This window comes from Gouania willdenowi, chromosome 12 (genome assembly GCF_900634775.1).
Source record: "Gouania willdenowi chromosome 12, fGouWil2.1, whole genome shotgun sequence".
Taxonomy (NCBI): Eukaryota; Metazoa; Chordata; class Actinopteri; order Blenniiformes; family Gobiesocidae; genus Gouania; species Gouania willdenowi.
This window is the reverse complement of record NC_041055.1, coordinates 27,664,907-27,692,754: the sequence shown is the minus strand read 5'-3', so window position 1 is coordinate 27,692,754 and position 27,848 is coordinate 27,664,907. Positions and strand designations below refer to the sequence as shown.

Genomic DNA, 27,848 nt, shown 5'->3' with positions numbered 1-27,848 from the left:
CATTTCTTTTCTGAGTCTTTCTCGAATTGGTGGTGCACTGTGCTGCTGCTGACTGAGCCGCCTTTGCAGTTGTCTCTCTTCTTCTGCAAAGAGTTGTCAGAGTGCAGGGGCAGGTTTCGGATGCTGAAATACTAAGTCATAACATATTTTGTAGTCAAGTTTGTTGCTTTTTACTGCAACACAGCATAAGAGCACATAAAGATGTCTGAGTTACATCATCATCGTTCTCTTCTTCATCATCATCTTTCTGAGCCACAACCTCAGTCATCATCACATCTGGCTGTAGATCCTTCAGAATGAACCTTGTAAAGACCCTATGATATTTTTCTCTTTTTTCTGCCGTCATGTTCATTTGCCCTCGTTTGCTGTCGACGGCCTGCATCATAATAAAACGGTTAGCGGGATAAAAATACCGATAGCGGTATCGTTTGTCCAAAATCATAATGGTCCTCCTGTACCGACCGAATTTGGAACCGGTACCAAAAAATACCTGTTCTCGGTATGCATCCCTACTCTTACTACACATGAAATTGGTCAGAACGTAAAATATCCAGTGGTTTGTCTGTGAATCTATTATATATCCAAGTATAGTGATTATTGTGTGGTAGGTTTTTTACCCTAAGGCTCTGTTTCCTGTGTCTTTAGTCTTAATGACCATTATTTTTTTAAGTAGTTGACAGAAGATCCTGCTTTTCAAAGCCAGAGAAATAAAAAAAAAAAAAAAAGGAAAACAGTGGATGTAAATAAAAGTGGCAGCCCCTCGGGTATCTCTCTCCCTAAATAACCTGAAAGCTGTGAAGGAGTCACTAATTACCCCTCCCACGGAAGAGCGGCGAGTAACGGGCAGTCACACGCACAAACAAACCCAGCCTGTCAGAGTCAGCGGTTATCACCAGGAGATAACAAGAAACAGATCTATAGATTGCACCAAGCCAATGACAACATCAAGCCTGACTGCCAGTGACACAGACAGGAAATAGAAGTGATGTATGTATACATGCACGTCCGAGGGCTGTAATTTGTCACAAACTCAGCGCAGAGTCAGAGTGACGAAAACATACTCCGAATTACAGCATGGTGGAAGAACTGCCACAAAGTGAACAGATGAATCAGAAAGGATGTCACCATGGCAGATCGTCTAGGACTGATGACAGGCCCATAGACTAATAAAACACATGACAAAGAACAAATCCATATGGCACAAACAGCAGATGACTCTTCAGAAGTATTAATAAACATTATGAGTAGACTGGCATTGCTACTGCGTTGATACTTCTTGAAAAAACAATGCAACAAGTAGCCCCTTAAACCACTGTGAATAGGCTTTATTTACAATCTCGTTTCGCTTGTTTTGAATCTGTTTCTATTCTGATTTGAATTTAAAATTCCTCTACCTATGATGATACACAGAGTGGTTGTTCATTGCTTATGAACTGGTGTCTTCTCTTATTTTGTGTCTATCAGTGTAACATGCATTATAAAATACTCCCCCATCTTATATCTTCTTCATTACATGAAGGATCGGTTGCGGTGTCTAAATGGAAATGCAATATTAATACAAACTACATCTCACTCTCTTTTCCTTTCTTTTCTTTTAAGAGCTCTTGCAGTCCGAGAAAATGAGTCACTGAGGGAAGAACCAAGAGGAGAAAAAGATAAAACACAGAACGAGAGAAAGTGATTAGAAGGGAAACCAAAGACAAAGACCATTATGGGAAGAAACGGAGGGCTCTCCTATACGTTGGCCAATCAATCTTCTGACTGTCCAGAGGGCAATGCAGGTGGAGTGGGAAAGACACCAATGTGATGGACATGCAAGAGATGGACAAGCTGTACATGCTTTTTCCAGTCTTCTATATAGAAATCCTCTGGGCTCTGATAAGAGTTAATTTCCCAGGAAAGCTAAAGAGAAATGGGAATAAGAAGCAAAAGTGCTCGACTTCAGAGGACATCATACCATATGGACATGCTTATTTTAAAGAGTATTTGATGCTGCATATATTTATTTTTGTACGAGTGTAAAGGTTATACATCTGAAAGGCTCAGCCAGATAGCCTTTCTCTGAGTGAAATATTCTGACTATTGACTTTCTGTGCTTGATTTTACCTTGAAAGGTAAATTCTTTATTCTGACTTTTCTTAAGGACAATCTTACATGCAAATGAACCCCATGCTCCTCGGTTAGCCTTAGCAGCTAAACACAGTCTTTTACAAGAAAGCTATATTGTGCTGTGATGAGCATGTAGTTATGCTTTCCTTGTTCAAGCACTAACGTAAAAAGGCCTTTCCAAAGCCAACTGCCTGCAGAGCCAGTGGATGCTCAGGGAGGGAGAGAAGCCTAAGAAATGGTGAGTAAAGAGCCCAACCACTTGCTCACGGGCCAAAACAACGGCAAGAGCACTTTGGCAGATAAGCTGCCTGGGACAATGACTGTGCGTTCTGTGCTGCTAAACCGGGACTCTCCGGACATTGAGAGTCGCCTCAAGCGGCGTCGCAACCGCACGCACCAGGTTCGCTTTAAAGACTTGGAGGATGGCAGCAGCAGCAGTGGCAACAGTGGGACAGGAGAAAACAATAGCCATCAGAAGCCTGCCAAGGACTGTGACAGCCCGCATCCGTTTAGAAAACACAACAGCAGGTCGGTCCAGCCATGGACAGACAGGGACAGGCCACTAAGTGCAGGTCTACCAGGTCAAACCTCTGTAGTGGGAGCTGTGCGTGGAGACATGGCAAGTACAATTGAAGTCGTGGCTGCTTTTTTAGCCAGGGCACCTCCACACCCACTGACACCTGGTCCTACACGTCGATGCTGGGCTCCACCACAGACTAACTCCTTGACTTTGCCAATGACGCGCAAACCCAGTACAAGCACTAGCACAGCCATTCAGACTTCTCCATGCCTAAAAAAGCCCCAGCCCCTCTCTTCCACTCACACTCGAAGCCACAGCCTGGGAGATTCAGTTGGTGTAGATGGTGACGATGAGCACGACTCTCAAGACGAGTACATTGCACACAACAACGTTTCATTTACTGGGTCCAAGGATCAAAACGGAGCCTCTGGAGCTAGGGAACAAACTGCTGTTGAACGCAGGTCTAAAAGTTCCAGGACAGAACTGAAGTCGGCTGTTACTGTGTTGAAAACCTCAAAGCACAGTTTCTCATCCTCAGCCCTTCCTAACTCTGAGCCATGCCAGTGTTCATCTGTACCCTGCCGAGATGGTTCCAAGCGCCAGGGTAGCAGCACTCCTTCAGTGGTTAGAAGGAGAAAGAGGCTAAGCAGGACGACAAGTGACCCTGGAAAAGAAGTGCATTACTGCACAACGCCAACACAGACTGAAAGCCCAGCACTTACCCTATTGACCCCAAACACAAAACTCTGTACCACTCAAGTCCAAACTGAGAGTTCCTCACCACCTCCGATATCACAGTACTGCACCACCCAAAGTCAAACTGAAATTCCACCCCAGTCTTCAACTCTGACTGACAAACAATGCACAAACCAAACTCAAAGCATTAATTCTTCTTCTGTCCTACCTCCCGATTCTGAACAGTGCACCACGCAAGTCCAAACAGACTCTCCACCTTCCTTGTCTCCTGATCATAAACCTTGCACTACACAGACACAGACTTCCAGCCCTGATGCTTCACCCACTGTGACAATATCACCAAGCTCAGACCAACATCAATCTGAGACTCTTGCACCTCTACCTGAAACTGAAGACCCTCCCAGCACTCAAATAGCTACTGTGCCTTACTGTCCAACTCCCCCACCTAAAGCATCAACAACACTAACCCCTGAACACTGCGCAAAGCCCCCATCCTCCCCTCAAACCAAACCAGCTTGCACAATCCCACCACCACCCATAACATCTTCCACATCTGCACCAGCTGTTACCCAGTTTCCCATCCCGTATTACACTGTTGTGTCCCCACCAACAACCACTAGTTCAGTGTTGGTCTGCTCCACTCCTTCCCCAGTGACAGCTCAATGTCCCTCCTCTAACTGCACATTTATAACCCCTTCTGCGACTTTACCTGACCCCATAGCTCATGTGTCAATAACTCCAAATACATCACATTCACCAGAAAAAATTGTATCAAGTTCTACATCGATAATGAATTCAGCTCCTTGTACATTTGTAACTCAAACTGCCATGTCATGTACCTCCATATCATATTACACAACTACACATCCAGTTGTTCCTCATGTGCCTCACATAAACACAAATGCACCCACTTATGCAACTGTTATACAAACTGTTTCTCATTGTAACATCCCATGTCAAGTACAGCAAAATGCCTCATCTGCCAAGACAGGAATAACCCCCTATTCCTCCCCAGTCCCCAAAATAAAATCTTGCACTTCACCCATTCCACTTGTACAAACACTTGTATCCACTCTTCCAAATGCTAAATCCTGTGCAACACCAACAAAAGTGGTTCCTCTTTACTCTTCCACCTTTCGCCCTGCTCCACCATACACTCCTCCCTCCCAGGCCCCCCACAGTGCTCAGGATAAACGGGGCATCCGACTTCCTCCTCCTCCACCTCCACCTCCACCCTATACACCAAGAAAACAGGGAACTGACCCACCTGGTCCCACATTTCGAACTCCCATACTCAGGTCAGAGACTAAGACAAGTGAGAAAAGCAAAGAGAAGGAGAAAAGGGATGATACCAAATGTACAGATTCGCCCAAGCGATGCGAAAGAGCAAACTCTCTGAAGCACAGGGCTCAAACTCCACCAGTCGCTGTGATGAAGGGAGAGAGGCCGTCCTCCACTTCCTCCCCTGCCAAGGCCTCTTTTAAGCCCAGCTGTCTAAGCTCAGCCCAGGCTCACCTTGGGGTGTTACACAAAATGCTGTGCTCAGGAGCTAGTGGAAGACCCCACACTCCTAGCAACTTTATCCCTCCAAATCTGCAAGGCTGCCCGAGAGCAAGACGCTGCTCTGCGCCTGGGGAACAGCCAACAGCTGGACCTCTGACTGCCACTCAAGCTGACACTTTAAGACAGGTCCAGGAAATATTGGGGGGGCTGGTGTCAGGGGCCAGGTGTAAACTGGACCCAGCACGGGTGACAGAAAGGCTCCTTAGTCCTAATGGACCTCTACATGACATCAAAAGCCTGCAGAACCATCTGCACAGTCTGGAAGGGGTTCTGGAGACAAGCCAGAACACCATTAAGGTCCTACTGGATGTAATTCAAGATCTTGAAAAGAAGGAAGCAGAGAAAGACGGGTGAGACAATATTTAATTTCACTGGGGCATTTTACATAATGATGAGGTAGTGTTTGCACATTTGACCCACACATTTTGGACCAATCAGCTTTTTTTTTTAGATTGTTACATTTACCTAACAGCGTCCTCAATCAATTGCTGGAACTGCTGACATTTAAACTGTTGAAATGGGTTGGCGCGATAGCTTTTTACACTATTGAATTCAAATCAGTATACCAGAACTCATAAGACTTTAAGTGGGTGGCCCAGGGTTTGGGATGCACAATATTTACAGTACTGTATATAATGCCATATGTAGTATATAAATAACAAAACAGTTAAAATCACCAAACTGTTTTTTTTTTTTCTTATTTACTCCCTCTTTGTATAAGTTGTTTTATTATGCTACTAAACAAGACAAATGATGTGTAAGATAATTTGTGCCCCTTTAAGTTTTTAACAACAGCTTATCTCAGCCCTGGGCAATTGGTGGTGAGGGGGGCCACATGCGGCCCTCGGACTAATTTTTTGCGGCCCCCAAAATAAAACAAACAAAATGACTCCTAAAAGTAGAACAAAATTATACAAAGAGAAAAAAAATGCATAATTTTACAAAAAATATTTTAAATGCATACAAAATTGTAATAAAATACACAAAAGGACAACAAAAAATACACATGAATGACAAAAAATATAGAAAATGACAACAAAAGTACACAAAACATTTCCAAAAATACAAAATGGCAGCAGAAAAATACACAAAAATAGCAAACACACAAAATGACTCATAACACACTTGGGAAGAGCAAAAACACACAGAGTGACTCTAAAAACCCACAAACCGCCAACAAATATACTATAAAGGAGTTTCAAAAACATAAAATAGTAGAAAAAATACATAAAACAACAACAACAACACAAAACACACAAACCCTTTGTTCTTTCCAATGTTAATGCTCATATTTGGTCAACATTCCCAATGCTGTCATGATAGCTGGTCAATGCCACACAAAATGTAAAAATGTTGCAGTATGGGGAAGCTTGTCAAATATCACAGTACAAATTGTTTTTAAATTCTACATTAAATCTGAAAATATACAGTATATATTTTAAAAGAGTCATCCCACAAGTTGTTAAGTTATTATTCGTAATAAAAAAACAAGCAAATTGCAAGTGTGTTTAAGGGACTCAATATCTATAAATAATATTCATACAACTCCATGGCTGCAAGAGTGGCAGAGATAAGAATAAAATAAAATGAATAGAAACCAGTCCGTTTGTTCACATCTGTGATGCTTGTACCAAATCTCAGCATGTAGAAAAAGTCTAAACAAAAATTTGGTTGTTCATATATTTTCTATTTCATCATACAAGTAGGAATTGGAATTTAGTAGCTTTAAATGAGGCGCTCTATGCCTGTTAGTGTAAAGCTTTTATCGTTCTCATCCAGTCTTTAATTAAACCTCTTCCTACATTATAAGCTCCTTAGAAAATTATCCCACCTCATGACACCAAAACACGACACATTACAGAGCTAAGAGAACGGCTAAATTTAACATAATTATTAATGACAACATTGTCCTAACACAATACAAACATTTTAGCATTTGACTTCGCAACCTTTAGACTCACAATTGCATGCTCAAGTGAGTGTCGAGTGTTAACTAATGGCTCCAGTGCATGACTTTTACCTTGTAAGTTTTATTTGATGCCTGGAGCGATGTAGTGACTCATGGTTTTACATAACAGACTGAACTCGTTGGAAAGGGTATCCATTAGAAAATGATAAGGGCTGATTTTAGAGACGAGGATGGCTTGATTGTAATGACAGGAAGTGGCAGAAAATTCAGTCTAACAAAGAAAACAATAACCTAAATATGTCTTTTTGGGCTTACACTAGCAAAAACACACGCATACTCTTACAGATTGAAAAGGTTTTTTTTTACCCCTGATATTTCATCTCTTTGCTTTTCCACAGAAGACATCTATACAGAACCGGACAGGACATTGAGAACTGTGGGACCTGCAGAGACTGTGCCTGCATCATCTACAGGTGTGTACATACGCATGCATGAATTTCTGCATATTTGTTGTTACTTTAACATCTAAATCTAAACGCTGTAAGCACCGAGCTGGTCTCAGTGCACAGTTATCTGCATCACGTTGTCATGTTGAATCACATCACTTTTGGAGGTTCAGTTTTACAGCTTTGTATAATGTGTCATTCTGCTTTTTGAATCAGCACAGCCCAATGCAGCACTTTAAAATGCTGCTTACTGGGTAAAAACCAGGAGCCTCATTTATAACCGTTGCACAGATTTTCCACACAAAGTTTGCGATTTATAAAAATAAACGTAATGTGAGAATGTGTGCATTGGTGCGTTAACTATAAACCTTACGCACAAACGTTTTGGAGACTTGGAGAAACAACGGCGCTGGTGGTAAATTAGCCAGATTTATCTCATATAGGCCTATTTATTGTCCTCACATATCAGACCTAAATATCTGCATAATCATTTTTAGCCAAGCCTGCTGTGTTGTTTATCTGTGTATATCACATCATACCACCTTTTCCTTCAACCCGTCACTAACTTACTTTTAATTTATATGTATTAGTGCTATAACTACGTGTGAAAACCAAGTATATAATCTATTTTTTCTGGCCTATGTCAATTACAAACACCTCTACTTCATTCAGAAATCGATTTTCCTTTTCTGCCACGATCGTGCGTAAAATCTCATTAGTCAGCAGCTCGTTTAGATGCAAAAACCATTTATGAGGTCCTTTATGGTAGATTGTGGTGAATATCCCTGCATTAGGTGGATTGTGATTATTAAAGGAAAAAGTGTTTGTTTTATTAATTTGAAAGATTTTTTTTTTTTTGTTTTTTTTTTAAAATAATAATCCTATGCATTGCTTTTTAAATTAGGCCCAGAGCATGTTAAACAAACTTAACAGTACTGACACTACTCTACCGTCAAAAAAGGTGAAATATTTGTTTTTCACCTGTCCTTAACTCTCACTTAAAGCCTTGAAATCCAAGGACCTGGACAGGCCGGGTCACTTCAATTGTTTTTTTGCATTTGTTTTTTTCTCTCTCTCAATTTCTCAGTGTGTTGCTAGTTTGACATTGGTGCAAGTGCCAAAAAATGAATTGCCTTTTAACCAATACCAAGAAGTATGATAGAACTGTGGGATGCAATACTGTATACAATACTGTATACAATACTGTTCACACTTATGTTTTCTTGCCCATTACAATGTGTCAGGTATAGAACAATGCCTTTGAAAAGTAAAAAAAAAAAAGGTGTCAATATTACCAGAGCTCCAACAACATTACAAGCAGCACAAACACTTCACACCAAGCATATATAATTGGATAGTTAGATCTATACATAGTATCAGATATAAAGCAGAAGTCGAATATTGCGCTGGAGCAGCCTTGACATACGCGCTCCTTATTCTATCTTTAAAACATGTAATTCTAGTGTCATTTGGCCAATTTGGGTGTCACTGTTGCTCCTTTGCTGTTGCTACCAAAGGTATTTCTGTATCCCCACGCTATAGGGCGGAGCCTAAATCTACTCTGCAAAAGGAAGAAAAAAAAAACTGTCTGTGCAGGTCACATAACTTAAGGAGATAATTTGCCCAACTGAAAAGTAGCAATTACACACAAACATACACTTAAAATACACATTAAAATAGAATAGGTAGTTTTGGTTCTTATTTTGGATTCCTCTTTGTATTGATTAGAAAACCCACAGAAAGAGAAGGATAAAAAAAACAGGGATGCATGATGAGAGATGAAAAGCATCACCCAGTGCAGTGTTGATGCAATTACATCATGGCAGGAATACAGCAACACGTCTAATTAGGCAACTTTTTATGTAATATATTAATCTAATGATTAAAGGAATGTGGAAAAAAGTGTCAATTAACAAGCCACGATTTGTCATCTTTCCTTTTAATTGTGTGTCGGAGCTGGGAAACGTGGCATGTATATATACCTCAGCCTGATTGATTTTATACATTTGATTTTGCACGCTCGCCCACTCACTCATTTATTATTTATCATTTTGCTAATAAGGTATTTCCTGCAGCTGCAACAAATCCTCGCCCGTGACACTGTTATCAAACACACAGTATTACAGCAGGAAGTTCAGTTACTGTAAACCACATGAAAGATTCAATTATAATATCATCCCAACCTGGTTATATGGTGTAATATATTTTTAGCCGGAGGAGGAGGAGGAGGAGGAGGAGGAGGAGGAGGAGGAGAACTTCACTTTCAATCTCCTAGATTTTGTCACCAGGGAAATATCATATAATAATTTGAGGAAATTTTAAGGATTTTGTATCAACATTAAAAATTATGTTAATAATTTTATATTATTATTTTATATTATTTAAATCATTTTTAACAAGTGCAATCAAAATTTGCATTAATACATATTCATAAAATACAAATTATGTAAGAAACCGACAATAAATTTTCTTGATTTTGTGACCAATTTCTCTTTAATTAAGGGAAGTATTATGTAATAATTTGAGGAAGATTATAAGAATATGAATTTTGAGTTTTTTCAACAGTTTAACATTAAAAATGACTGAATCATGCGATATAAGCACTGGGAAAACTGTGAGCCCCTGCAAATATTGATGGGTTTATTTTCAAGGTAGTGTGGGGAGGACAATAAGTTAACTTTGAAAAGGAATGTAGAAAGGACAGATCTGAGAGAGAAAAGATGTGGGACATAGAAATGGAACAAGAAAAATGATTGAGGAAGATGAGGCTCATAAAGAAACCAATTCATTCAGAAACTGCATCTTCATCTGGAAAGATTAGACTATTACAGCTCAGGAATGTCAGAGTGAAGCAGTGACTCGTTTCTCTTTTTCAAGTAAGAGAATAAAAGGTGCTGATGACAGCACCAGAAATGTATTATCTCCCTGCTTTAACGCAATGTATCATCACTTTTTCTTCCGGGTGGTTTTTGGGATCTACTTCTCCAATTGTGACACCGGACAGACAATGTTTTCACTCAATCTTTTGTCGAGTCTATATGCAGCTTTCATGTGTGACAAGGAGACTTTCTGGTGATGAAAATAGAGAAGATTCATCTTCTTCTGAAGCTCGAGTTGAGCCCAGTTTAAAAAACGAGAATTTAGCGGCAGGAGAGAGGAAGGTGAAGAGGAAGTGAAGCCTAAAATAAGTAAGTGATGGAAAAGCCATAAAATCTGACAAGAAAGATCCCATCAATTAAAAAGCTTCTTGAAATCTTAGTCAGGGAGGAAAAAGCGCGGCTCAGCAACGCCCTCGCCGTCAATCTTGCTGAAAGGCTCAGAGAAGGAGGAACTTTGGGAAACATCTTCAATGTCGGATTTTTAAAAATCACAAATTTCGCTTTGACCAAAAATTCGACCCGAGTGAATACTGCAAAGAGCTACTTTGAAAATAGATTACATTCCCCTGACAGTTTTGGCACCTATTATTTGTCTTTGACTGCAAATGTTTACTTTGTATTCAGGGAAAACATTCTGTTTTTATCTAATGCTGCCATTTCCAAACATTCAAACGCTAATACCCACAAAGAACAGTTTCTGCCAGGCCCTGGACCCTATATCTCTGATTTAAATACTAAATTTAGGCAGTTTTCCCATTAATTCCAAACAGCGTATACCTGTTTATTAGTTTATAATTGATGAACTCCTCAGAGTCAGTGTATCCCTCAGTTTAACCCCTCTTACTCAGAGTAACCCCTCGGAGTCAGTATAAATCCAAGGAGTAAGTATAGACCTCAGTATAACCTTTTTGAGTCAAAATGACCCCTCAGAGTCAGTATAACCCCTGTGGTGCTAAAATGAACTCCATTAATCATGAAAATGTTCCCGCACAAAATAACTATTGAATGATGTCATTGTTCTAATAGGTTTGAATGAGTAATTTCCACTTTTATTTTTGCCAATTAATCAATAACCAATAAACTTACAGAAACACGACTATATGTGGAGGATTAGTTGACGTTCAAATATATATAATATGTTTTAGTTCAAGGTGAAAGTATTGCAAGTATACATTATTGTAATTGAGTTGTTTTTAAGGGTAATTGTCAGTTTTTGAGTACATTTCTAAATCAGTAATTTTACTGAAGTAAAGCAATTCATTACAGTTCTACATCCAATCATTTCTGAGTAAATTCTCGTTTTTTGTTTTTTTTTAAAATGATTAACGGACATTGTGAAACTACAAAAATGACATCATAGCCGACCAATCAGATTAAACGTAATGCACCACAACAAAACAGCATAAATTGGAGGTTATTTCTTTTGTTTTAGAGTTAATAAATGTATCTATACTTAGAGCTTGATTATTTTTTTTTATTTTTATTTTTTTTTTTTGAATGAATTAGTGTTATTTTATTTAGAGAACAAATTTATTTTATGCAGATGCCTTTGTGGAAAAGAAATGAAGTTCCTTTTTTAAGTTTATACATGAGATGTTTACTGTATGCAAGGGAACTGTGGCAATATGTATTACCAACAATAAACATACTATTTAATTGAGCTACTTTTTACATGTACTTGAGTATTTTATGTATGACTTACTTGTACTTGAGTACAATTTCAATCAAGTAGCAGTACTCAGATATATCAGTACTCTTTGCACCTCTGGTTATAATATATTATATCATACAGTACATACTCACTAATAAGAAACATGTCAGGTTTTTTGTTAATTTAGAAAATTATTTCATTTCCAAAGGTTTTTTATGTTCTTAGCTAAAAATATCCTCTCACAGCCCATGTGCAGTACCTTTGCATCCTATGCACTAGTACACAAGGTAGCTATGGTTATCTTTTATAATGCAACACAAAGGAGCTGAAGCAGTTCCCTGATGGTGTGAAACGGATTATGGAGGCTTGGGGAAAAGGTGGTCGAACATGCTTAACACTTCTGTGAAGTGTACTCATTTGTGTGTTTGAACACTTGTTAATCAGGACATCTTTCAGGCCATAGCTTATATAAGAATAACAGTTACGCTTTAATCATGAAAATGTAACATTTTGAACATGGACTTGGACTCCTGAATAAGGCCTGTTTTTGTTCTGCTGCTTTATAAAGTCTCCTATCACAAGAATAATAACAATGTATCTGATGTTATTTATCCAGCACCCGCTGGCACATTAACTGCATACTAATATGTGAATCCAATTGTGTGGCCGTGCAGGATTGTTAATTAGAAAGCGAAGCTGTGATTTTCTCCCAGTTATTCTTATTGTAAATGGTTAATGTGCAGTATAGAACAAAGTAGGGATGTCTAACAAGGAGCTGTTGTGCCTAATCCCCGTAGAGTGTGCAGAGACAGCAGCCTAATCAAATGTGCACTACGCTGCTTTATCTCTGCATCTCCTCTGTCTATTGCTCCATCACGCATTCACTGGAACAGCTCGATGGGCATCCAGATGGATTAATGACTCTCCTGACCGTACGTTTGCAGCAAAACTATAAGCCCACTAAGAGATTTCTCCTTTTCTTTCAAAGACTGTTCGTCATCACTTTCACTGAACAGCAGATAATTGCGAAAAAAGGATTTGCTGAGGAAGCTTTCGATCTCTCTTTTCCTGTTGGCTGACAACAGGAAAGGGAGATAGAACATCTTCACCGGGGTCTCGTTTCACACTTGTATTGGTTTTTTTTGTTTTTTTATTTTATCTCCATTCCTCTCATTTTCTGTATGCATTGACTCCTAAAGGGTTTGTCAATGAATGTTTCATCTCAACAGGACGGAGATGTTGGGTGGGCTTGAGACGGAACATTTTGTGACAGTGCCTACAGTAGCAATTCATCATCGCCCCATTCTCACCACACACTAATCATGAATCAGCGCATCTCAACGCACATTCCCCTTGATCCAACATTGCATGACAGAGCAGGATACTCGCACGCAGCCCTTCCATTGTGACGGACCACAGAGTGAACTGGTGGACCATAAGAGACTGGGCATTGTGGGGGGAAAGACTCTATTTTCTCTCCCTAAGATTTCATCAGGCTTCTTTTTTGGAGCTTCACTCTGTGCTAAAATATTCATCCATATTAAAGTTTAACGGCAGCAGCGTTAAAAGGTTTTAAAAAGTAATAATAGAGTCAAAGGAGAACTGGAAACATCTCTTGGTTGGCTTCTTTGATGTGGTTGAAGAATCATTAGCAGACACGTTTAATCCAGTGTTAGATGCACTTTGTCACGTAAAGATACCCTTAAAACAGGGGTGTCAAACTCATTTTAGTTCAGGGGCCAAATATGGTTTTATCTCAAGTGGCCCACAGATTTTATGCAGGAAAATGAGTAATTTTAACACTATTGTGCCCTAGTTTGCGTTTCTACATAAACATTAAATCAGTGGTTCCAACCTTTATCGACATCGTTTTGATATAAAAAACTTTTAACTGTTTTTAAGTTGACATTTCCATGATGGAATTAAAAAAAACTACATTTGTTTAAGATTGTGTTTGGGGTTTTAATTTGAAAATGAAGAATAATTAAAAATGTACTTTTAATCAGTATTTTAAAAAAAGAAAAAAAAACTATTTGGACATTTCAGGAGACCACATTTGAATTCCAGGTGACCCCACATGTTGTCATGACCGTAGGGTTGAAAAACCAAGCATTAAATACAAACTATGTAAATATCCAAGTAAATAGTAAATTCCCTCAATTTTGCAACCTGTTTCTATAAATTGAGGAAAATTTAAAGATTTTGTAAGAATTTTGAGTTTTCTCAAGTTTAACATTAAAATGACTGCAATCATGTGATATAAGCACGAGGAGTGTTGAGTTTTATTGACACAATGATTCGTGTTTTCCCCAGGCTTTGACTTTGACACGTGCCCAAAGATAACTAGCTTTTAGTGGCCTAGTTTTCATAGAAATGTTGTTCTCTGAGCCGTTGATGTCTTATCATTGTGAAGTAGGATTCATAAAGCGTTTGATTGTTTACTGGCTGACAGGGAATGGGAGCTTGGTTTAGAGCGTTGTGAGACAGGTTATTTTTTTTCCGAACGCTGCTACAATAGTCTTCATTTATTGTTCTTATTCCTTCTACTAGTACAGTGCCCGTCGGAAATATGCATTCATGTGGGAGCTTGAGTAGAGTTGTCAATTATGGCCAAATGCAAAGTAAAACAGCGTGTGTGATTTCCCTGGTTTAATTCTATGGTACATGCACATGATAAATTGATAAATAAAGTTTGCACCAATGCAGCGGTTTAGGTAGAATCTGATAAAAGACATAAATTCGTACACATAAAACTATTTATTTATCATTTCTTAGTGCAAGGGTGCTTATCTTTTTTGTGTGTGTGTGTGTGTGCGTGTGAGACTGTCCTGGTTGTCGTGTCGGACTCTCTCCATCTCTCCTCCGTGAGCTCACTCCCACAGACATGCGCATCAGCCGCGTGCATGCACCCGCTCCGTATGGGGGGTGGATCGCTTCTAAATTCATGCGCAACAGTCCATCGCATGTGTACCTGCCTAACTAACTTTCACTAAACTTACCTAATTTACGTAGTTAGGTGTAGTGGCAGGTGTGGCGTGAGTGAAGCTATAGCGATCAGGTGCCCTTCACTATTTATGTGACAGCACCTGATCGCTGGAGCTTCACTCACGCCGCACCTGCGTCTACGTGTGACTGATGTATTTTTGTTTGTTAGGTGCACATCCAGGTGTGGCGTAGGTGTGCAGACTGCAAGCACACGTTTAGACACAGACCAAGCCTTCATTTATGCGTTATGTACTCCGTCCAGTGTAGCGCACGGCTGATTCCGCATTGATTTCTAAATAAGATGAAGATAAACACTTTCAAACGTAATCACCAAATAAGTCAAAAATAATGGATGCACACACACGGCCTGTGTGCAAGCTTTTATGAAAGTTTCAGGTCGATTAGACGCACGCACACACACAGACGATCCTTGCTTTTATAGAGAGACTAGTACAGTGCCCGTCTGAAGTATGCATTCATGTGGGAGCTTAAGTAGAGTTAATTATGGCCAAATGAGTATGTGTTTGAAGGTTGGATGTACAAAGAGGTGTACATACTCTGTACTCTGTAGTGTTATAAAAGGGTTTATTTGCGGGTGCAAAATAATTCTATGGGACATGAACATGATAAATGTTTGTTTTTTTTTACTCACTTTTATATTTTTTTGTTTGGTGTATCTTTTTCTGTAATGTGTGTTTTTTGGAGTCATTATGTGTATTTGCGTATCTTTCTGTTGTGTTTTTGTGCATTTTTTGTATAATTATAGTTTTTTGTTGCCCTTGTAGTGTCATGTAGAGTCATTTTGTGTACTCTTTGTATAAATATTGTTTATTTATTTTTTTTATTTGAGTCATTTTCATATTTTTGTTGTATTTTTCTGTAATGTATATTTTTTTGGAGTTGTGTACTTTCAGTTGTCTTTTTGTGCATTTTTTGTGTTTTATTTTACTCATTGTAATGTATATTTTTTGGAGTCGTGTATTTTTTTTATCTTTAAGTTGTCTTTTTGTGCATTTTTTGTGTGTGTGTTCCCGTGAAATGTTTGAGACGCTGATAACCAAACTCCATAGACATTGTAGCGCAGAAAAGTAACAAAACTAAGCAAAACAAAATTAAAGCTCCAAACTACATGAGTGAGTAAGTAAATTAAAGTATTATGTACAATTCGGCTGTCTTTTTAAAAAAAACAAAAATACTCTTTTACCTTTGAACCGAGTGGTCAGAGCTTAGCTTCCATGCACGGCATGACACAGAATCCGCAGTTTTATAGATGGAGTATTGAATGGGTTGGGAAACGTGTCTGCAAAAGACTCACCAGTGGCTGACGGTTTCAAATGATCTATTCAGAGAGCTCCCGTGTATCGGTCTAAAGTATCTTCTTCTCTATCGCTTGTGTGTTTACAGTCCGTGTCTGCTTGGCTGTGTGCGCAGCGATTGGCTCTGGCCGCACACGTGACTCTTGCTCGGGTGAGGAGCTGTGCAGTGAAATAGATATAGATGGTGCGCTAGCGCTCCCTCACACACCCTGGGGTCAAAAGCTGAATAGGTTTCATTTCGGAGCCGTCCAGAAGTGAAATAAAATTAAAATAAGCATTTTGAAATGACCAAATTACTCCAAAATAACAGATACACACACTTGGGGTATTTGGAACCCGTTGACTAAGTTTCAGGTCGAACTCGCTCCGCATCTGGGAGATATTTGCTCCACACACAGACGTTACTTGCTTTTATAGGTAGATAGATAGAGAGATAATGCATTTCTGTCTCCGTCTTTTCCGTTTGAGAGCTACTTCTCCTTTTGCCACCTTTTGAATCTTACTCCCATGTGGTCCAGTGGGGTATAGCTGTCCAATTTAAATACTCTTCTCATGGTCTAACAGTGGCCTGCTTACAGCCTCTCATTGTTGAGGATTTATCCAGGGAAATATGCGATTTGAAAGACACAATAAAATGACGCTAGCAGATTGCTTTTGTCACTTCCTCTGCTTTCCTTCTTTCACCATGTACACTATCCATGTACACTATACACTTCTCTCTTTCTCTTTTCTGAATATATGCTTTTTCTACTAATTTAGTCCCACACAACATGGTTAAAAAAATTTAAAGCCGTGAAACACTACGTAGTAGCCATAAAACACTGCGTGGTAGCCATACTTCGTTGCCATGAAATGCTACGTCGTAGCCATGAAACGCTACGTTGTAGCGATGACTACTACTACTACTACTAATACTACTGCCATGAAATGTACTTCATAGCCATGAAATAAAAAAAAATGTGCGCACGTTATATTTATTTCGTGGCGAAAAGTAGTTTTGTTTTTTTTTTAACCATAAATAATTTGTTTATGAAAGAAGAGCAATTGTTCTTTTAGAAGAATTTAAAGGTTAAAAAACCAGCAATGTTATATCCTTTAACTAAATGGCAAATAGAATGCTACATAATTTAAAAGTGATGCACCTCTTCTTCTTGATGCTCAGGCCACATTTTTCATTTTCCTAAAGTTCAGTGTTATTAGCCACCACAAATGAAGAAACTGCCCTGGTAAACCACTAAATACACACTTAAATTAGTTTTAAAAACAGTAACAAGAAGGAAAGTGCAACAAAGTCAATCATGCCTCTGGTATTTGATTTGTTAATTTATTTTCAGTCAAGATAAATTGGGCACTGGATGGTTAGGGAGAGCTACCAGAAGACTGGAAAACTACTGAAATGCCTGTGAGGGAGATTACTGAGGCTTTCAACAATGGGTCAAAGCGAGCACTTAAAAGTGCGCCGAAACTTCTGCCCCCTTCATTTGTTTTTTCACAACATTCAACAATGGAACAGCAACAAGTTGCTGTACTTTTGGTGGTTATAAAGCCCTGTTTTGCACCGTCGCCAGCTCTACTGGTCACCCACGGCGCTCCTAATCGCTCTAGGCTTCAATTAGAAATGCTCCGAGACCTACAAAACAATCGGCTGTTAGATCCGCTCTGGACTTGGTTTGTGTGTTCACACCGTTTTAACCACTCTAGGATCCGTTGGTGTAAATGCACCCTTAGAACTCCAACAAAAAAAATGTTGTTTGTTTTGCCTTTGTTTGACAAAACAAAGAGTATTTGTACAGCTGTCTTTCTTACCACCAATCTTAGAATTAGCCAAAGAGTGATCAGGACAGGCAGAGACGAGCGGTATGTGAATGTGAAGAGGGAGGCAGTGTGAGAAGTCTACAAAAGCAGTAGCATTGCCTGCACAAACTGTTGCTCTCAATGGAGACTACTAATCTGTGAAGTATTTACCTCAAAGCTACTTAATACATATGCAAGATTCATAATTTTCTCCTGCAGAAAAATGCAGTGCAGTCTTTCTTTAATCCAGAAATACTTTTTCTTGTGAAGTTACAAAAAAGGTTCCACGGGAGGTACTTCTCTAAAAACTTAGAATTGTTTTTAGTAGCAGACTTAAAGCATCGCCATAAAGATATTTGTTTTCCTTCAGAAGCAATAACAACTATCACACAGAGAACCAAATACATCACATAAAGGATGATCTGAAACCCTGTGTGATCCAAGCTAGCATGTAGCCTGTCAATAATACACTCACTGAATTGTGAGGTTAATCCCCTAGAGTCAGTCAACATCTAAACATAATCTGAACTGTGCAGTCTGGATTTGTTTTTTGCTTGTATTTCAAAACCTGCAGGTTGTCTATATTGGACAACAGATTGATTTGTTCTTTACTCGACTCACAGATCAATAAATAAGCCCAGAAACGGTGAGGAAAAAGAAGATACAAGGATGAATAGAAAAAGAGGGGAAAAACGAGACAGGACTTATTCAGTTTGAATTCTCAGTTTAGTTCCACACAAGAAGTTTTCGTCTCTTTAAAGGAAGATTTGTCGGATTCTTGACTCTGACCTTTCGCTAACGACTCTGTCAGAGCTCTCAAACCCCGTGTCGATGCGAGCGCTGGAGAGCGTGTGCACGTGGACAAGGCTGATAATGGAGAAGTGGCGTGTTTGAAATGTGTAAAGGGTAGGGCAGGCGCTTCTCCTGCAGTAATCCATCTTTACTTCAAGGCTGAGCCGCAGAGCAAGAGGCGAGAGGGAGCGAAACACACAGTGGGCATCACTCTCATTCTCATTGGAAACTACCAATCCAAATGTTCAGCCAGCAGGGGCACCACATTTACAAAGAAGAAAACACAACCTCAATATCCTCTTCTTTTGATGGCATTGTAGATAAGGAAAAAAAAGGCACTGGCTTTTGCCATTTAAACTAGAAATACAGTTACATGTAAAGAAAAATAGACAGTATTTTTACTAAATATGTATGTATATACTAAACAGAGTTGAAAGTAATGGCTTACAAATCACGTTACTGTAACTGAGTTGCTTTTATGGATACTTGTACTTTTTTTTTTAGTTTATTTCTATATCAGTCATTTTACTTGTACTTAAGTATGTTTTAGAAGAATCAAAGTAATTTGTTACATTTCTACACGCAACCGTTACTGAGTAAATTATTATTTTTTGTTTTGAAAATCCAAAAAATGAAATGACCAGACAACAATCAAACGCATCACATCATATCCGACCAAAACAGCATTGAATGCTGGTTATTCTCTCAGTTTTAGAGTTCATAAATGTATCTATACTTTTTTTTTTATTATTTATTTAATTTATTGGTTTTATTTTATTTAGATAATACATTTACATTTTGAAAAACCTTTTATTTTATACAGATGCCTTTGTGGAAAATAAATGAATAGTTTTCATGAATAGTGTTCTTAGCATTGTAATGTTCTTACTCATTTAGTATAAATACAGGGAGAAACTATTAATGGCCATACAGCACTTACCTTTATATCGTTAAACATTCTGATATCTGTGAAAGTTACGCATTCTGTGGTTGAGCAAAAAAAATTGTGAAAACGTGTGCCACCCTTTATTGATGTTATATTGGCTGAATGTTTGGTACAGATGTTCAAACTATCAATAGGAACAAGAAAAATGTGATTTGGAGTTTATACATGAGATGTTTACTGTATGTAAGGGAACCGAGGAAAGATTTATTAGCAAAAGGGGGGTGAAAGTAACTATTAAGTACTGTATGTACTATTAGTATAGTACTATTTAATTGAGCTACTTTTTACTTTTACTTGAGTATTTTATGTATGACTTACTTGCAGGGATGGACTGGCCATCTGGCATACTGGGTATACAGGTAATGGAGGACCATCAATCCAAAGTGGGCCGGTCCAGGGTCACGTACTGAGATTACCTCTGTACTGAGATTATAACACTAACCCTAACATAATCCAATAAACAAATAAAACATATGTCCATTCACTTTGAAAACAAAAATGAACAAAAAGGATTTTTTGGTAGTGCGCATGTGCATATATGCGCATATACAATCTCAGTACGATGTGAACTCAGTACATGACACCGGTCCGCTACGTTTTTATTTAGTTTTTTTTGACAAGTGAGTGGAGGCAGACATGGTAACAGTTGGCCAAAATGTTCCAAAAGTGGCTAAAACGTGGCAAGAAAAGAGTGAAAAGTCGCTAAAAAGGGCAAATAATGAGGAACCAGGTGGTATGTATTGGGCAAAAGTTAGCTTGTTTAGATGAAAAGTGGCCCAACAAAATTATAGAAACAACAAAAATTGGGTAACAGTGTCAAAAAATACTTGCAAAAATTGACAAAAAATTGGTATTTATTGGCAAAACGTAGATAAAGTCTGAAAAAAAATGTGCCTAAAGAAGTTGCAATACAGCCAAAGGAAATAGGTAAAAAGGGGTTGAAATGTTTCCTACTTTTAAGGTTTTCTGAGGGAATAATAACTGAAATTAAGACATAAAAAGCCACATGTTGAGCATCACTGACTTAATAACGGCTTCTACGTGGTATCCACTGATAATGTAGTGGACTGTTCTGGACAGAAAATGCCAAGGCTGAATTTATGTCCCAGTCACTCCTGCTTATTTCTACTTAAGTATTATTTCAATCAGAAACAGTACTTGAGTAGGATGTATCAGTACTCTTTACACCTCTGAAGAAAACACAACCTCCATATCCTCACCTTTTGATGGCGTTGCAGATAAAGAAAAAACATCTAGTGGCTTTTTCCATTTAAACTGGGAATACATCTAAAGCTGTTTGTTCTCAGACCCTAAAATGATGTGTATCCATCCCACGCACGTTGTTTTTATTTTTTATGTGAGGACTCGACAGATATAGAGCTGGGTGTGAAACCACCGAGGAAGATGGAGTGAGGAGACTTTCCAAGATGGATGTTGAGCGGGAACCCTTGTTCACGCTGTTTGGCAATAATCACAGAGCCGAACTCCAGCCAACAGCGAGTGCCAGATGGTGCCCATCACCGTCGTGCCATATCTTTGTAACAGGGAGGAGAGAGGAAGATCAAGAGTGTCATGTGGAACTGGGAAGCACTGCCTAATGTGGGCTGATGTGTCATATAAACACTAATCACGCTGGAATCACACCCACAGCTAAATTAGATCCGTGAAGCTCATGCACAAGCGCCCACTCGCAATTCTCCTCAGTATTTTGGCTTTGTGTGTTTGTCATCATCAAATATGATCAATAGATGAGATGGAAAATAACAAGTCGTGCTTATAGTAACTGTGGTCACCACTTTACAATGAGGGCTTTAAAATGTGACTACAGGTTTTTTTTTAATTATTATTAATGAAGAATTAAAGAGTAAGGTTCCTAAAATGACACATCTTTAGGTTGTTCACCTCTTTTGTGTTTGTCACTCATTTATTAATAGTTACCAAACCCCACAACTAGTGTTGACTTTGTCGACTAAAGATTTTCATTTTAGTTATGCACTTTTTTAACACTAGACTACTACCAATTAGAAAAAATAAAAAAAACATTTTCGTTGACTAAATAAAAATGTATCTATAATTCGTCACATGGGACAAAATCCAATGAGCTAGTGTGATTGTGATTTTATGCATTGATCACATCAAATCTCTTTGTGTGTGTATTTACAAACATTGATACCATCCCATATCTGGTTGATCAATGGTAATTGAATCTTTAGAAAATGCATAAACTCTTATCTTTGAATTTTAGTCGACTATATCTGTAACAGATCTTGTCAACTAAAACTAGACTATAACTGAAACTTTGGCTAAAACTACATTGTGTTTTAGTCAAAAGCTAAAACTATATCAAAATCAACAACATTTCTTTCAACTGAACCAAATGTATGGTTGTTGGGTATGAAGTAGTGTTGTTCATTGATTCGTGTCCAACTCTTGACATTTTATTTTCATTTGTTGTATTTTGTTGTATAAATGTAAGCGTGACCGCTCTCTACAAGTTAATTTTGCTATGGCTGAAATGGTGGTTCGTGCATTTGTGGCTTCTTATGTCACAGAGCACCATTGTTAGCCCTGCCCCTTCTATAAAAACTAGCATCTGTGGACTGTGCAATCCTTCCGGATTGAGATAATTGTGAATAGAGAGGTTTAGTGAATATTAAAGAGGTATTTAGCATTTAGCATAGATTTTTTTTTTTTTTTTTTGAGAGTTTTTAGTAAGACTGGGCGTGTCTTAAATTCCCATAATTGAGGCATTTTTTTTTTTATTTTTTTAAATTTCCAGCCTACAGACATACGTATATCAGCCAAAACCTCAGGGTTTAGTTACCCTAGAACTTCACTTGCTGTCATAGGGGTTGTGGCAGTTTATTGTTTAATTGAAATATACAGTTACAGTATGACAAGAAAGGACGTGTATATTTCAAAGGCAACATACAGTATATGTGAATTACTTTCAGATCAGGGCCGTCTACAAATGCCGTGTATCGATGAACGCGTGAAACTATACTTCGAAGTTGGGTTTAATAACAAAGAGACTCTTTCTTTTTTTAGCTCATTAACACAGTTGTTGTAATCTCTTTAAGTGCTTTGAAGAGATATTGCCAAAAACTTTATCTGTTCAGAATGAAAAACCAGTTAATTTTGGAAGAGGCGGAGCATTCAGTCCGTCTGTGGCGCTGTACGAAAACAGATTAGGGCCAATTATGATGGAGACTGTTGTCGATATGTGAATTAGCCTCCGTAGATTATATATACATATTTCAACTTTATTCTCGAAATTTCAACCTTTAAACCTCACATTTTGACTTTATTCTTGATTTGCCAAAATTATTTTCTCCATCAAAATTGTCCCTAATCCTCTCTGACTTATCTCATGAAGTTAGCCAACCCGTCAAACATTGCCTACAGTCCCGGGCACCCAATACAAGCTGAACCAAAACAGAAAGTCGGCTCATTGTTTCTGATTGGGTGTGACGGAGATAAATAAATATCTGGTTTTTGTATTTTTTTTTCCCAATGTGGCAAAGTGCCACCATGCCGTCACACCTCTCTGTCTCCCTCGATCTCAACAGCCGCTCATCCATCAGAGCTTTCCGCTCCACCAGCTGTCACTCAATACCTCAGTGATGCTGAGGACAAACAGGTACTGTGTGCAACCAGCTATCACCTTTTTGCCTTTTTGATTCACGTTAGCTGATTTCCTATATATGTTTTAGCCAGGCACAAAGAACATACAGTATCTTACTTTAATTACTGTTACCCAGACAGCACAGCCCAGCTCTGATTTACATTCAAGTGAATAGAAAAAGACATGTCGGGCAGTTCTGTACTGTCGTAAAACGGACGGTTAACCATTGCAGCACAAATCATTACTGCTCAGCAATTCAGGATCAGTGCTACGTAAGCAAACTGTAGACGTGAAATACTTGCTTTCAAATCCCACCTCGACCATTCGTGTCTTCCGTTAAGTCAGCATTAAGTGAAACATACTGCGCTTGATGTAACATTTGAGTAGCCTTACGTTAAGTGGCTCACTCAGCAATATTCTCCTAACATGTTGTTTCATGTAGGAATATTTAAGTTTAGCTGAATTATGTATGAAGTAGCATCAGCCGTACGTCTTGCCCTATGCGCACATATTATGATTGAATATTATCTGGACTGTCATCGTACAATTGTCTCTCAGACTGTACTACAGTCTAGAATTGCTCTTATCTATCATCTGTCATGCATTGAAGCTCATGCAAATGTCAATATAAGCCTGTATCTTACTTACAAGACTTAATAGCAAGACTTTATCTTGATTGTATAAACATAATTTTATTGAGAAATGTCTACCATTACAACTTATATCTCCTGATTGTGATTATATTACAAATACCTGCATCAGGTATGACATTTTGACATCCAACACAAATTTCTGGTAAATACAGCTTAGGATTCATTCAGAATTCTACACCGTCTTCTTAAATCCATTAATAATTGATCTTAACCAGAAGAATTTGAAAAGTAAGAGTTTGAATGATACAGAATTAAATATAATACTAATACATGTTCTGTATTGTATTGTCAATAGTAAAAGCAATGTGTTAACTGCTAAAATTGTGAGCATTAATCAATTAAATAGCTCCATAGACCCAATTTAGTACAATATCAATCCCAAACTCAAAGTTATGTGTCAAAAATCAATCTACATACCATAAACATCTATTCAGCAATATTTAGCAAATATATGTTTACAATAATGTCTACAGTCAAACATGTTGATGCACTATATGCATTTTTTGATGGAGGAGATGTTTAATAGGTTTTACAGTTTTTGAACTGAGTGATGGACTGTTTAGGTTTAGGTTAATGTACAAAAGTTTCTTTGGTATTGGGACTACTTTTTTGGTGAAGTTGCAAATCTCTGGTGTAGTCCATCTTTAGGACTGTTGGTTCTGTGTATGCAACTGATATAGGAGTGACCTTGAGCAAAGTGAAGAAGAAGAAGAAGAAGAACAGAAGAAGAAAGAAGAAGAAGAAGAAGAAGACTGTACAGCTGAGAAACTGTCACTAATAAATAATGACTCCTGGAATGTCAGATGAGGTTCCCTTAGGAAGTGATCAATGCAGAGCCTGATACTGAACTGTAATATCTACCCTTCCCAATGAGTCAACAATGTTTAGAATAGGGATAATGTTCATGAGGCTAATGGCAGAAGGAAAGAAACTGTTTTTGTGCAGAGTAGAGAGATTGAAACAGTGTTAGTATTGAAGCAGTCCGCGACCAAGTTTAGACACAGCTGCTTTGGAATATTTTAATTCACCAAAATCATTCCAGGCGGAACACAACCAGTTTCCTGTATGGACATTTGTTATACAGCCTGGAATCGTGCTTATCATTAGATGGTGTTTTTGTGTTTCAGAACATTACCAAGTCTATCATCATTCCAGCGCGAGCTAATCATTGGATAGCGCTAGGAGCTCTCTGTGTACGACTGCTTGGGTTTCTTCAGCTATACCTATACATACTTAACCTCACTTACTCTTTATTTATACTGCTTTTTATTACACTCCAGCTTTCTTTGATCTCCAACCCTTCAGCTTCTTCATCTTTTAGCTTCAAAGAGAAACACTTTGAGTTATTTATTCATGCACAACAGAGAAAATCAAACAAGGTACGTGCCAATTTGGCTGTCTGTCGGCTGTGTTGGTTTTTGGTGAAGAATACCATATGGGGAGTGCAAGAGTTTGCTAATAGCATCATCAACATGTGTGTGTGTGTAAGAAAGTAAGTGATGGATCTTCAATATTAGGACATCAGTTTAACAGCAAGAATAAATTGATGACAGTTTTGGTTTGCTCAATGTTGAAGCATTTTTTAGACTGGTTAATGTTCAGAATTGATATTAATTTGTAGAACAGTCATTAGGTATCAAGCTAAATAGAGGGACCAATCACTGTTAGGTTTAGCAAAGTATATTGTTATGGCGATGTGTTCTGAATGCTGGTGATTTACCTTCAGACGTTTAGCATCCTATTAGCATACATTACGGTGTGTATCCTAATGCTCCATGGATGGCATAAAGATCTCTCCCAAAGTATTAGTCATGTTAGCGCTGTCTTGTTCTAGCTCAGTCACACAGACTCTTCTTGGTCCATTGCAGACATCATCTCACTGGTTTCTTGGCTGGGGCCACTGTCTTCTTAGAAAAGCACATTTTAATTAGATTTCTTTGGACCTGGTTGAGTTTGATGGATTGCAGTCTGGGCTTTCTAGTTTTTCTGTGATTTCCCACCAGGATTTAGTCTGATCCCTCTGGGACAAAAATGTCAATCAGTCCTAACCCAAAGTTATATTAAAAAAAAATTGACTGGAATTTGGCTGGAATTTTGTATTATTGATCTCTTTTTTTATTGTAGGATCCTTATGGTATAGTAGTAAATTCAAACCTGTCATTGTAAGATTTTTTCCAGATATTGGACAATGTTTAAAACCCGTTGGAAATGTCACACTGCATAACGTCTTCACCACTTTTGAGTTATAACACAAGAATTATCAATGAAAGTGGTGACTGGGATCTTTGTGAAGTGCATCTTTTCACTATGTGAGTGATTCTGTCGGATTGTTCACTTTTATTCTTCCTAAACATGATATTTTTTTGACGTAGGCAAATGAGACAATTAAAACACAGTTTGGATTGAAGGAGTTGAGGATAAAGTAGTCAAATTCTTCCTCTATAAATGCATCAAAGCCTTTCTTTATAGTACTGGTTTTGTACTGTTGGGCAGAGTCTTGTTGCGATTATAAAGGCCTTTCCCCAAACTGTTCCCACAGAGTCGGAAGCATAGCATTATCCAAAATGTCTTGGTAAGATTAAGAAATTAATAACCCATTACTGGATCTTTGTCCTTCTCAGGGTCAATCTCTGCCAAAGCAATTGATGAGTATCACACTTTTTGGTATCAGAACTGATGCAATGAAAAAAGCCTGAGCTGAAAGGAGAGAAAAAGTACTCAGTAACGAGAGTATCTGTCGAAATGTAGTGGAGAAAAAAGTACAATTATTCTCTTAAATGTGGTGGATTAAAAGTAGTAAGTATCATGCACGGAGTTTGCTGGGGGTAGGGTCAGCATTGCCCCCACTAGTGGTCAAAAGTTTTCATTACAGTTTTCCCAAATTCATTTGAAAAAAAAAAAATTAATATAATTGTTTTCTGCTGCTTTCATTCTAACATATTACTGTTAGTTTCATGTCACAGAAATTAGTTCTATCTCACGTGTGTCGTATAAGTTTTCAGTGAAATGGTTCCAAACTTTTTGACACTTTAGGTTGGTTCTTCTTCTGTTGCTCAATTCTTTGTTACAATGTAAATAGTGAAGCGACACTGCGCCCAGCAGTTCATGTATGGTACTGCAGCAAAAAGGAAGCAGAAAGCAGCCGCCGATTTTATTGTGAATTTACATTAACCTCGACGTAAATTTTGTAGAAATTTCAAATTTATCATTGACATTTCAATTTTCTTAATTTGCCCAAAATGATTTTCTCCATCAAAATTAGCCCTAATCCGATTCTGTAATAAACAACAGATGCAGATATATTCTCTTTTGTTTTTGTTTCAATTGCTTGGGTTCTTTTCTGTTCACAGCACCATCACTGCTGGTTCTCTCAAAACATGATGATAATCATGTGCATATTTTATTTGTGCCAACTCACAGTTAGTAAATGTTGAGTTGTCGGTGTGAAACATTACTTCAAACATGGACTTCACATAGTTAGAAATAATGAGAGACCTGGAGACTAAATATCTATTAGTCTTGGGCTCAGAGATGATTTTAAAAGCTGAGATTTAATTAAGTATTCTGTCAGTATGACTGGGGAAAACTCTGTCTATGGACCATAACAAGTACGTGCACAACCAGGAACTTGAAACATAGTTTGCAGTGAAAAATAAAACGTGCTGAAAAGGAAAAAGATAAAAGGTTAAAGTAGCTGGTAGACAGAAAAGCACAAGTTTCAGATACGTATAGAGACTCCTTGGCATGGTTGAAAAACAAAAAAACATGCGTATAATCACATAGCTGCAGAAGAATGATCCAGGTGTGTAGGTGTGAATATGTTTTCTCGTCAACGATCAGAAGAAGGCTTTATGACAGGAATCTTTAGAGGATTCATCATAATACACGGAAGCTTGAAAAACATAGAGGCAAGGAAAGAGCTGTGGATACGGATGTTTCTCCTACACAGTCCTGTAAAGGACCC

General features: G+C 38.2%; 1 protein-coding gene across 4 annotated transcripts in view; it reads left to right on the top strand.

Annotated features, from left to right (window-relative positions):
- Nucleotides 1-27,848, top strand: part of LOC114473276 (mucin-5AC) — a 48,933-nt gene that overhangs the window by 13,099 nt on the left and 7,986 nt on the right. The window contains exons 2-4 of one of the 4 annotated variants that reach the window (XM_028462791.1): nucleotides 1,600-5,238; nucleotides 7,199-7,269; nucleotides 23,165-23,246. In XM_028462791.1, the coding sequence (XP_028318592.1) occupies nucleotides 2,345-5,238; nucleotides 7,199-7,269; nucleotides 23,165-23,246 (3,047 nt within the window). In that variant the 5' untranslated portion in view covers nucleotides 1,600-2,344. Of the gene's footprint in view, nucleotides 1-1,599; nucleotides 5,239-7,195; nucleotides 7,271-23,164; nucleotides 23,247-27,848 lie in introns of all 4 variants that reach the window. The other 3 variants (XM_028462790.1, XM_028462793.1, XM_028462792.1) reach the window with 3 other exon arrangements.